The following is a 12135-nucleotide window of genomic DNA, read 5'->3' as shown; positions in this document are numbered from 1 at the left end:
ATATGCGTAAATTCTGCATCTCTCTCATCTCAATATCTCTGGTTCTGCTCATGGCAACGTCATTTGACGGAGTCTAGGTTGGTTGACATTCTACAAATGTACATAGAAAAAGAGAAATGAGAAGATTGGGGGCTGACCTGCACATCGGGCCAGGCAGTCTTTCCCTCCAGTAGAGCGTCGAGAATGGGTCTCATGACTGACTCCTTCAGGGGCTCGTCGCCACTGACGATGTAGCAGGAGCAGCGCAGGCGTCGGAAGAAGTCCACGTCAATGGTGGCAGAGGCACAACCAGAGGGGAGATAAGCCATGTCCAAATAAACTGGTGCACTTCCAGCTGCACTGACCTTACTGCCCAGAGAACCTGCAGGACAGATAGCAGAGTTAGATATAAGAATACTAAATTTATTGCAATAACTTGCAAGTACAAACAATTATTTTAGAAAGCAGGTAATGAACAATGCTAATATTCAAAGTGTAAAACCCTGTCTTTGTTTACCTGAAGAAACTGACTTTGAAGTTCCAGGTCTGGAGCCACTAGTGGTATTGCGGGATGAAGGCCTTGTGTCAAGGCTTGAGGTGGTCTTCAATGTACCAGTTGTGTTGCCAGCCTTGGTCTTGCTGTTCAGAGCTGTACTGGTGGCTGACGTTGACCTCTGTGTGACCACGGCTGGTTTCTTGGTTTTTATGGCGGCACTCTTTGAGGTCTTGCTTGGTGCATCAGCCTCAGGGTCAGTCATGCAGGTACCGGGCTGGGGCGGCAAGGGGGGCAGATCCTTCATTGGGGCTGGGGGAGGGTCCTGAGAGGAATATTGTGCTCCCCTGTTAGAGGAGTAAGAGCTGGGATGGTCATGTGGATGGTGTGGCGGGAAACTCCCAGAGTCCTCGTCTGAGTCCATGTCTGCAGTGATGGAAGGGCAGTCCTCAGTCCCTGGAGGTATGTCTGAATCTGTGGCTGTGTTGAGGGATTCACTAGCAGACGTGGGAGGGGTCTCCTGGCCTTGAGGTGAATGTCGATCACTATTAATTCCGCTTTGTGGCTTAGCTAGCTCCTGGGAGTGGTTGCTGTCTTCAGAGAGTTCTTGCGGGCTACCCGTGGCTAGCCCTAGAGACCGATGCTGCTGTTGGTTCTCTGGGGACTTTGAGTGCTTGAATTCACAGGGTGAGACGAGGCAGAGGTCGACATCATGGGGAATGTCAGGGAGAAGACCATGTAGTCCAGGAAGGCGTTCCTCTGAGCCATCCCCTGGAGGACGCGTGTTATGAGATGTACTCAAGGGTAAGGGCATCCCCATTTTGGAGTCAGAATCTGCAAAATGCCCATTTGAGTAGGACCTGTCCATATGGTCTCCCTTGGGTGACTCATCAATAGATGGGAGCACCTGTTCAAAAGACACAGAAAGAGACTCGTCAACTTCTGTCGAGTGTGGGGAACCGATTTCAGCAGGCATGGAGGTAATATTGGGTGAGACAGAGTCAGGCAGCATGAAGGGACTCAGTGTCAAAATACTTGATTGTTTGTCCTGGGACGACATGGAGTTTCCTAGGTTCCCCCTCAAGGAGCCTACCTCGGAGTTCCTGCAAGAACCCATGATGTGGCAGTCTTCAAACCCAATGCTAGGCACCCTTCCCCCGAGACTACTGTCCTCACCAGAGCCCTGAGCATCCTCTTCAGGTGATTGGTGGAAAGGGGTATGCCCAGCGCTATTAGGGGCTGAGTCGGCAGGGGAGACCAACTCTAAAGTCTTCTCATCTGAGCTAGCGCAAACATCTTCTTGCCCATTTCTCAGGGCCCCATCAAGTAGCCTGTATTCAGTTGGTGTGAAATCTAAGTTCACGCTGTGGTCACTTTTCAGAGTTTTGTCAAGAGGCGAAGTGGTTCCCAGGGCTTTCTCTGGATTTGGCAGTGTCTCCATGCAGGTGAACTTTTGTGGACTTTCCAAGATGTCCCCCCTCTCTGCATTTGCTCTTGATCCATTCTCTGTCGCAGGTTGCTCTATTCCTTCAATGTCCGCTATAGTGTTCACTACAACAGCAGTCCTTTCCTCTGACTTTGCATTTTCTGCTCTGAGGTTCTCGAATTCCGCTGTCATGTCTTCAGGCGTTGACATTTTGGAACGATCAGCATCCCCCTCAGAGGCAGAAGCTTTATGATTCTCCGGCTCCTTTTTATCAGTCTTTAGCTTTGCCGCCTTGTTCAATGAGTCTTTCTTGGGGATTGCATCCTTCTTCAATGTTCCATTCTTGACTAAGGGCTTTTTTGCCTCTGCGTTTCCTAATGAAGGTCCAGTTGTCACTTTTTTGACATCCTTGTTGAGAGGTTTTGTTGGTTTCTTCTCCTCTGGCTTTACCTCCTTCTTGAAATCTTTCTTTTGATCATGTTTGATGTCTTTCTTTGGTCTTGGACCAAGAGTTTCTTTCTTAACTGGTTCTTTCTTTTTCTCCAAATTCTCTTCCTTTTTGACAACACCTGTGGAGGCTTTCTCATCCTTTTTTACTTCTTTTTTCTCATCCTTTAAAGGTTCTTTCTTTTGCATAAGCTTTTCAGCCTTTGGAGGCCTTTGTTTAGCATCCCCATCCTTCAATTTGGACTTATCTTCCCCTTCCTTCCATTCTTTATTAGCAATGTCACTTGGAGCCTTGGGTTTGGACTTCATGTCTTGCTTTTTAACATCCCCACGTCCAACTTTGTCCTTCAGCAAGGCACTGCTAGGTCTTGAATCCTTGGGCAGGGACTTAAGGCTCTCCCGACTCTCTGCACGTTTTGGTTGTTTATCTGATTTGGATGTTTCAAGGTCCCTGAGGCTCACGGCTGGATGTTTCAGGAATTCTAGATGCTTTACTTTCTCAAGTCCTTCAAGAATCTTGGCCTGCGGACTACACCCAGGGAAGAGAACTCGAATGATTTTCTCTTGAGGACTGGCAGGATGCCACACCAGTAGAGCACAGATGGAGACAAGGCAAGACAGGGGCATCTCTGAGCCTTTTATGTTAGATCCATTGCCGGGCCAGGTCTTCATGAAAGCCTCAAGCTCTTTACTGCCTTTGACTGGGTTAAGAATGTACAGCTCTAGTCTACCGACTCCCATCTTCTGGAAAAGAATAAGAGGATCAATGCTGGGTCCATTTGAGCGACTAAGAGGTTCTGGATTGATTGTTAGCCTTTCAAGGTGTTGCAAAGTGAGTGCCACTTGGTCGCAGCTCCGCAGTTCTTTGGGATCACTCCGGAATGACTTCAATCTCTCTGGAGCATTAAGGAAAACGACCCCAATCTCAGGGGAAATTAGATTTTTCATCCAGTCCTCATTGATCTGAGAGTCAGTAGAATGTTCCTCCTCCAGTTCTACTGCTTTCCTTTGGAGAAGACTGTTCACCCCTGGCAGATTGTCAGCCCCAATGTGGGTGAGGAGCAGGGAGTCAACTCTGTCCAAATGTCTAACCAGTTTCCAGAAACAGGAGCGAGGATCTGACCCACCATTGACCAGAACGTTGAAACCGTTAACAGCAAAGAAGGCAGAGTCTCCTCTCCCACCTGGAAATACATAGCAGCAGGGGCGGGAGAGTTTGAGGAAGCCCACAGTACTGGGGGGCTCTAGCAGCTCAAACGGAGACTGTGGCTCCAGGGACTCTGAGAGGTATTCTGTGAACTCTTGCAGACCTTCCATTTCCGGTAGCACTGATGGTGGGTTTGTTTTGATGTTGATGAAGTCTTGTAGGTTGTGTTTCTCCAACACAGAGTTCTTCCACACCCCAGAGTTGGGACAACTCAGCGTGAGGTTAGCTTTTTGTGTGGGATCTGCAGAGCTCAACAACTCTCCAATCTGTTCAAGGAGATAGAATGGTTTGATGTAAATCTCTTCACCAGCTTTTGAATTTAGATTGATCTGTAACTTTGAATGAATATTACAGTAAAATATGAATTCACCTCCTCATCAGCAAATATGTGAATGAAGTCACTCAGAGAGAAACATCCTGTTTGTAAGACAAGATCTCCTGCCTCTTCAACACATTGTCCAGCAAGAACCAACAACTTGTGGCGAGACACATCAGATATAAGCCGGCGCACCTAGTGAAATGGAAAGAAAAAGTCATGAAAATGAAGCTCCATTTAGTAACCTTTACTACTCCAAATAGGTCAATAGTATAGACTGTGTTGGTGTTACAGAACACAGAGAAACAAGGCCTCTCATTCAAGCCTACAGTCTATAATATGATAAAAAGGCTAAATGGCATTATGTTATGGCCAGATAAGACCTTCATTTTGATCCAAATTAAATGCATACCAAAGGCCACAAACAACCAAATTTAAAAGGTATACAATGTAATCAAGAGATAAAAACACAAGGATACACTCCTAGATGTTTCCACTTCACAATAATAGCACTTACAGTTGAACGGGGCAGCTCTGACACCGCAGAAATTGTACAAACTGACTTGTTGGAAAGGTGGCATACTATGACAGTGCCACGTTGAAAGTTACTGAGCTCTTTAGTAAGACCATTCTACTGTCACAAGGGGTGTCCACATATTTTTTATATATAGTTTATGTATGTTAACATTTTAATGATAAAAAAGCAATCCATCAATAAACTCTATGGCAATATTCTACTGTTAATGGTATAAAAATAATCTCAAACTGTGAAAAGCAGCACTTCAATGTGGAAAAATCCTCACCCCACCCATCCTTTCCCCAAGAAAATATTTTGAGAATTACTGTTTACATATCTAGTACTAAGCCTACTGCAAACTTTGTTCAGGCATAACATTGAAAAAAAATACCTGAAATTACCAGCAGATACACTTGCAGAGAACACAGATAAAGCCAGAGACCAACTTTATATTTCTCCATTTAATGCATTCTAAAATATCACAAGTGCATTAAGCATCAGGCACAGGCTAAAGGAGATTATGTTGGTGTGAGGAGGCTTTTGTGAATCATTACAGCAGCAAAACAATTTGATTTCCAGTATGAAATGAGAGCCAGATGGCAGGGAAAAGAAGCGTGTTATGCAATGGCAGTGTGTAGTGCAGATGGCATATAAGAAATTGGATCCTTTCCATCTCAGAACAAAGCAATAGCTATGCAAAGCAGAGCAAACCTGAGAAGAAATCCAAACAGAGAGTGGGAAATCTGAGGTTGGTCGATTTTCAACCCAGCCCCTATTGAATACACAGTGGGATATGGATAAAGTTGCACTTCCTTGGGCTTCCACTAGATGTCAACCGTCTTTAGAAACTTGAATGAGGCTTCTGTGTTGTGGAGCCAGATGGGAGCTCTTTGAGTCAGTGGTCTGGCAGAGAGCCAGGTCCTGGTCATGCGCATTTCACATGATTGCGACGTTCCATGGCTTTTCTACAGACATAGGAATTCTCCGGTTGGAACTTTAATGAAGATTTATGATGACAACATCCTAAAGATTGATTCTATACTTAGTCTGACAAGTTTCTTTGACCTGTAATATAACTTTTTGAAGTTTTCGTCCGACGTTCGGATGGACCTGCACGAGCGTTTGGGTTTGTGTACTAAACGCACTAACAAAAGTAGCTACTTGGACATAAATAATGGACATTATCGAACAAATCAAGCATTTATTGTGGAACTAGGATTCCTGGGAGTGCATTCTGATGAAGATCGTCAAAGGTAAGGGAATATTTATAATGTGATTTCTGATTTCTGTTGACTCCAACATGGCGGATAATTGTATTTATTTTCTGAGCGCCGTCTCAGATTATTGCATGGTTTACTTTTTACGTAAAGTTTTTTTGAAATCTGACACAGCAGTTGCATTAAGGAGAGGTATATCTATATTTCCATGGCTAACAATTGTATTTATCGACATTTATAATGAGTATTTCTGTAAAATGATGTGGCTCTCTGCAATATCACTGGATGTTTTTGGAACTAGAGAGTAGGTGGTCACCTAACAATTGTTTGTGGTGCTTTCGCTGTAAAGCCTATTTGAAATTGGACACTGTGGTGGGATTAACAACAAGATTACCTTTAAAATGGTATAAGATACATGTATGTTTGAGGAATTTTATCTATGAGATTTCTGTTGTTTTGAATTTGGCGCCCTGCACTGTTGTCATATCATCCCGTTAACGGGATTGCAGCCCTAAAAACAAAATATAAATACGTTATTTTTTGGGGGGGTCAACTACACAGAAGGAGTGTAAATAAAATAATGTGTAAAAATGGTAAACTTCCCCTTTAATACTATGTAATACTGACTTTCATAAATATGTGATTTTATCATTCTGAACATATTCATTTTAAAATACTGGGAAATGAACTATACACTACCCACAGCATACCTTAAAACTGAATAAAGACTTCAACAACCAGGTCTGATGCTAACAGTGAGAGATTTAGCCTAATTAGGACTCACCTCTGAGCAGACCAACTCATGGGATGGGTTCACCATCACCTGGGTATCCAGAACATCTCCACCATGCTGCAGTGTCCTCTGACCTAGAAGGAAGGAGGGAAATGGTCAGAAACCTGAGAGTAAGGAGAAGCGAAAAGGCGGCCTCCAGGAGATGAGGGGTTAAAAAAGGAACATAGCCTGTTCCTTTAGACCGGCAAACAATGGGTACTAGGCAATTAGTCTGTCATTTACAGACTACACTAAAAGAGACAGATGGTCTGAATGAAACTGCCTATTCAGGCTAATGACAGTAGGCTATATGTGGAGAGTTAGAGAATAACAGACTATGCATCCACTAAAATGGTTCAACAAGTTGTGCAAATCAGAAGTCAAAATCCAATCTGAAAGATCTTACAGTAAACCGTTTAGCAGATGTAGAGGCCTTCAGCGTACACTTAAGTCTTGAGCATAGCCAGAGAAAGAGCTTTGCCAGCATCAGAAACAACCAGTCTATAGACACTTCCCTGGGTGGAATGCCTCTAAAGAGAAGGCAACAACGCCGATTACATTAAGGCACAGAGCTTTGCATAGCCTAAAGATAAACCCTGGGCCAGCAGTCTGACTGTAGCTTTCAGTGCAGGTCTGAAGAGAGAATAGGACAAACACCAGGCAAGGTACTGAAACGAGACAAGGCTGAGGCAAAAACAAAATAACCCAAATGACGGTCTCAACAAAACATGACTTACCAGTAGTTCGAATGGTATTGATTCAACGGTCTTGAATAAGACAAAAAAACAAAACACAAATTGGTTACCAAAAAAAGCCAACATCTACACAATAATGCTATAACTCAAAAGAAACAAAAAGGTAAAGCTTTTGAAATATCATATGTTTTTGTTTTAGGCTATATTTGTTAATAATTCTAGTTATTCCCATGCTCCAAAAGCTGCAATGACATACTGAGGCTATTCAGGCTGAAAAAACAACCTGTGATCCACACTCCTCCCTACTGCATCACATGCCAGAATACAGGGACATTCACTCATGCACTGCACCAAACATCTCCATTTAGCCAACAATTTGCCACAACAACTCAAGACGAAATGGGAGGGGTGGTGAAACGGTCTCACGACTGGGGCTACATGCTCTAAAAGGTCAAATAATCATGGAAGTCCTGGCAGAAAGCAAGGACAATGTTTTTTATAGGTTATATAGATAGCCTAACACACCATAAGGCTGTGGGAGGGGAAGAAAGGACTTCCAGTGAGATAAAGAGGAATAACTCAAAGTAAAAGTAACTGCACAAGCAATTTATGACTAGCCAAGCCTATAGTTGAAGAGAAGCCGACAAAAGACCAAAGTCTCTGGAGTGTATCCATTATCACTATTGAAGCTGCAAAAGTTGTCTTAACATATGAACAACAGCGCAAATGCACATTAACCAAAAGCTCAGTAGATCCAAAACAGAGTGGACAGTTACCCAAAGGCCCAGTCCAAGTCAGGGGGTTGGTGTAGATGGTCCAGCCAGTCAAAAAGGTAGATTGAGAATGTGATTGTTGCTTGCTGTAGTCATATGTGCTAACAGGTATTGAGCATTGAAATTGATTACCACCCCATTAGGAAAGTAACTAAAGCGTTACCACCCCCATTAGGGTAGTAGCTAAGGTGTTACCACCCCCATTAGGGTAGTAGCTAAGGCGTTACCACCCCCATTAGGGAAAACATCGAAGCAACATAGAAGCATGCACGAGAGCACCAGCTGTTCTGGATGACTGTGATAACGCTCTTGGTAGTCCATGTGAGCAAGACCTTTAAACAGGTCAACATTCAAAGCCGAGGGGCAGACGGATTACCATGACGTGTACTGCGAGCATGCGCTGACGAAATGGCAAGTGTCTTCACTGACATTTTCAACCTCTCCCTGACCGAGTCTGTTATAACTACATGTTTCAATCAGACCATCCTAGTCCAAGGAAGCGAAGGTAACCTGCCTAAATGATTACCACCCCATAGCACTCACGTCGGTTGCCATGAAGTGCTTTGATAGGCTGTTTCAAGCAGACCACCATAGTCCCTGTGCCCAAGAACACAATGGCAACCTGACGAAAATGACTACAGACCCGTAGCACTCATATCCATAGCCATGAAGTGCTTTGAAATGCTGGTAATGGCTTACATCAACACAATTATCCCAGAAACCCTAGACCCACTCCAATTTGCATACCGCCAAACAGATCCACAGATGATGCTATGTCTATTGCACTCCACACTGCCCATTCCCACCTGGACAAAGGGAACACCTATGTGAGAATGCTTTTCATTGACTACAGCTCAGCATTCAACACCATAGTACCCTCAAAGCTCATCACACGACTCCAACACCATCAATAAGTTTGCAGACGACACAACAGTGGTAGGCCTGATAACTGACACTGATGAGAAAGCCTATAGGGAGGTCAGAGAACTGGCAGTGTGGCGCCAGGACCACAACCTCTCCCCTCAACGTGATCAAGACAAAGGAGCTGATCGTGGACAACAGGAAAAGGCGAACAGGCACCTATTAACATCGGCGGGGCTGTAGGAGAAGGTTGAGAGCTTCAAGTTCATTGGTGTCCACATCACCAACAAACTAGAATTGTCCCAACACACCAAGACAGTCGTGAAGAGGGCACAACAAAACCTTTTCCCCCTCAGGAGACTGCAAAGATTAGTCATGGGTCCACAGATGCTCAAAAAGTTCTACAGCCGCACCATCGAGAACATCCTGACAAGTTGCATCACCGCCTGGTATGGCAACTGCTCGGCATCTGACCATAAGGCGCTAGAGGGTAGTGCGTACTGCCCAGGAAATCACTGGGGCCAAAATTCCTACCATCCAGGACCTATATAATAGGCGGTGTCAGAGTAAAGCCCATAAAATTGTCAGACTCACCATTCACCCAAGTCAGATTGTTTTCTCTGCTTTCGCATGGCAAGCGATTCTGGAGCACCAAGTCTAAGACCAAAAGGCTCCTAAACAACTTCTATCCCCAAGCCATAAGACTGCTGAACAATTAATCAAATGGCCACCGGACTATTTACAATTGACCCCCCCAATGTCATTAGCGTACCAACCACAACCCCTCCTCATTACAACAGTCCACCCCATTTCCTGTGCTGCGAGAAGAGGAACCATTTTTTACAGTCACTGGCATGTGTAAAAAAGACATGATCAAAGAGAGGGCCCCAGCTCCAACCTTGACCCTTGCGTAGAGACGAAACCGAAAACATGAGGAAGCACTATCGTCCTTCCTGTCAAGATAGTTGTGCTAGAATGGTGCCATTGTAACAGCTGCATGGCCTAGGCTTTTCCCCAGAGAACACAATAGCACAAGGAAGCAAATAATGATCTTAATTCTATCTTGAACAATTTATCAAGGCCCATGACCAGATATTGTATATATTGGTTCATTAGTGTGAATCAGAACAGATATTAGCTGCATGAATAACTTGAATTATTTACCAAAAGTGTTGAGACTACCTGGCTACCAAGGCTCTCAAGACCACCTCTGCCTTTTCCACATGCTGTGTGTCTGGTTGAGCCCTGTCCTATCAGAGATCTGTGCCCCCTGCTGGGACAAACTTGAGGGGCACCCAGGGCAACATCCAACTCACCACCATGTTGGACAGAGGCAAATTAAAACCACCACAGCATGACTTTTAAGCAAAGGATTACCCTACAACAAAATCCACACATTCTTCCCCTCATCTCCCTGCCTTCAATTCCACAATAATGGAGTGATGCACAAGGAACGTTTGAAAGTTATGCACAAGGATGTCTTAATTTTCTACAGTTTGTTTTACAAAAACACATTTCCTTGAAGAACAGTGCAGATGCTAAGTTTGGTAACAGAATGACAGATGGCGCCAACAGCACAATCATTCTGTTACCAAACGTTGCATCTGCATTGCTCTTCAAGTAAATGTGTTTTTATAAAACTTTGTGGAAATTGTTAAAAGTAGTCCTTGCGCATGGAGCTGTATGGTTTATTTAACTTTAATTATTGTTTTTTATTTGACATACATTTTAAAGTGAAAAATCTGAATCTCAGCATCACACTGTGGAATTGCCCATCTCTCATCTTTGATGGCTCTCTGGGCTTTGGCACCATTCGTCCCTTGGAGCAGATCCTTTCTTCCACGGTCAGGTTATCATTGTACATATACACACTGCAGTGTATAATTCTACTCTGCTTGAAAACAAGGCTGAAAGTGGCCTGAAATATTCACAGCAATATGGCTGAAAGGAAAAAGCTTTCCTGCCTTTACTCTTCAACTCTGGATGAGTCACAATATGTAGCAATTGTGTAAAATAATTTAATTAGGGTTTTGGTAAAGGAATATGCTTAAGATGCTGCCATATTTCAGATGTGATGAGTCTCCTCTGTAACCATTACTTCTGAGGTGAATCGTAATTCTTTAAGGTTTGCCATTTGCAGGTGTATCCAAACACACTACTCCCTCCCCAGCCACCAAATCCAACCCTGCAAAAGCACTGCTTCAATATTTCACAGGAATGCATAATTACACACAGGGACACTGACAGCCACCCCCCCACCATCCCATGTGTCTGCAGTGCACTATGCTGGGATAGAGGCAGGTTTAAAAAAAATCTACGCTGTAAATCACAGGAGGAGCTACATGACATGTTGCTGGGAGTGGACCGGCTGCTCACGTAACCAGGGCAGCCAGTAAACCACCCCAGTCCCCCTACTATAAAAGGAGACAGTCAGCCTCACAGGGGACAAAGTCCCTTATTCAAAACAGATACCATCTGTCAGCATCAAATCAAAGTTTATTTGTCACGTGCAAAGAATACAACAGGTGTAGACCTTAGAGTGAAATGCTTACTTACAGGCTCTAACCAACATTGCAAGAAAGGTATTCGGTGAACTATAGGTAATGAAAGAAATAAAAACAGTAAAAAATACAGTGAAAAATGACAGTAGCGAGGCTATATATTAGGCACCGGTTAGTCGGGCTGATTGAGGTAGTATGCAAATGTAGATATGGTTAAAGTGACTATGCGTATATGATAAACAGAGAGAAGCAGTAGCGTAAAAGAGGGGTTGGCGGGACACAATGCAGATAGCCCGGTTAGCCAATGTGCGGGGGCACTGGTTGGTCAGGCCAATTCAGGTAGTATATACATGAATGTATAGTTAAAGTGACTATGCATATATGATAAACAGAGTAGCAGCAGCATAAAATAGGGGTTGGGGGGAGGGGGAGCACACAATGCAAATAGTCCAGGTAGCCATTTGATTACCTGTTCAGGACTCTTATGGCTTGGGGGTAAAAACTGTTGAAGCCTTTTTGTCCTAGACTTGGCACTCCGGTACCGCTTGCCATGCGGTAGTAGAGAGAACAGTCTATGACTGGGGTGGCTGGGGTCTTTGACAATTTTTAGAGCCTTCCTCTGACACCGCCTGGTATAGAGTTCCTGGATGGCAGACAGCTTAGCCCCAGTGATGTACTGGGCCGTACACACTACCCTCTGTAGTGCCTTGCGGTCGGAGGCCGAGCAATTGCCGTACCAGGCAGTGATGCAACCAGTGCTCTTGATGTTGCAGCTGTAGAACCTTTTGAGGATCTGAGGACCCATGCCAAATTGTTTTAGTTTCCTGATGGGGAATAAGCTTTGTCGTGTCCTCTTCACGACTGTCTTGGTGTGCTTGAACCATTCTAGTTTGTTGGTGATGTGGACACCAAGGAGGCTCTCAACCTGCTC

At 44.2% G+C, this 12135-nt stretch overlaps 1 protein-coding gene across 1 annotated transcript in view; it reads right to left on the bottom strand.

Annotated features, from left to right (window-relative positions):
- The window catches only part of LOC110490588 (microtubule-associated protein 1S), a 48995-nt gene that overhangs the window by 3643 nt on the left and 33217 nt on the right, over positions 1 to 12135 (bottom strand). The window contains exons 3-6 of the mRNA XM_021564067.3: positions 6387 to 6469; positions 3923 to 4063; positions 497 to 3818; positions 138 to 361 (exon numbers count right to left, since the gene is read on the bottom strand). Coding sequence (XP_021419742.3) covers positions 138 to 361; positions 497 to 3818; positions 3923 to 4063; positions 6387 to 6469 — 3770 coding nt within the window. The remainder of the gene's footprint in view (positions 1 to 137; positions 362 to 496; positions 3819 to 3922; positions 4064 to 6386; positions 6470 to 12135) is intronic.

This window comes from Oncorhynchus mykiss, chromosome 1 (assembly GCF_057628025.1).
Source record: "Oncorhynchus mykiss isolate SJ-2025 chromosome 1, ASM5762802v1, whole genome shotgun sequence".
In the NCBI taxonomy this organism is placed as follows: domain Eukaryota; kingdom Metazoa; phylum Chordata; class Actinopteri; order Salmoniformes; family Salmonidae; genus Oncorhynchus; species Oncorhynchus mykiss.
This window is presented reverse-complemented; position numbering and strand designations above follow the sequence as displayed.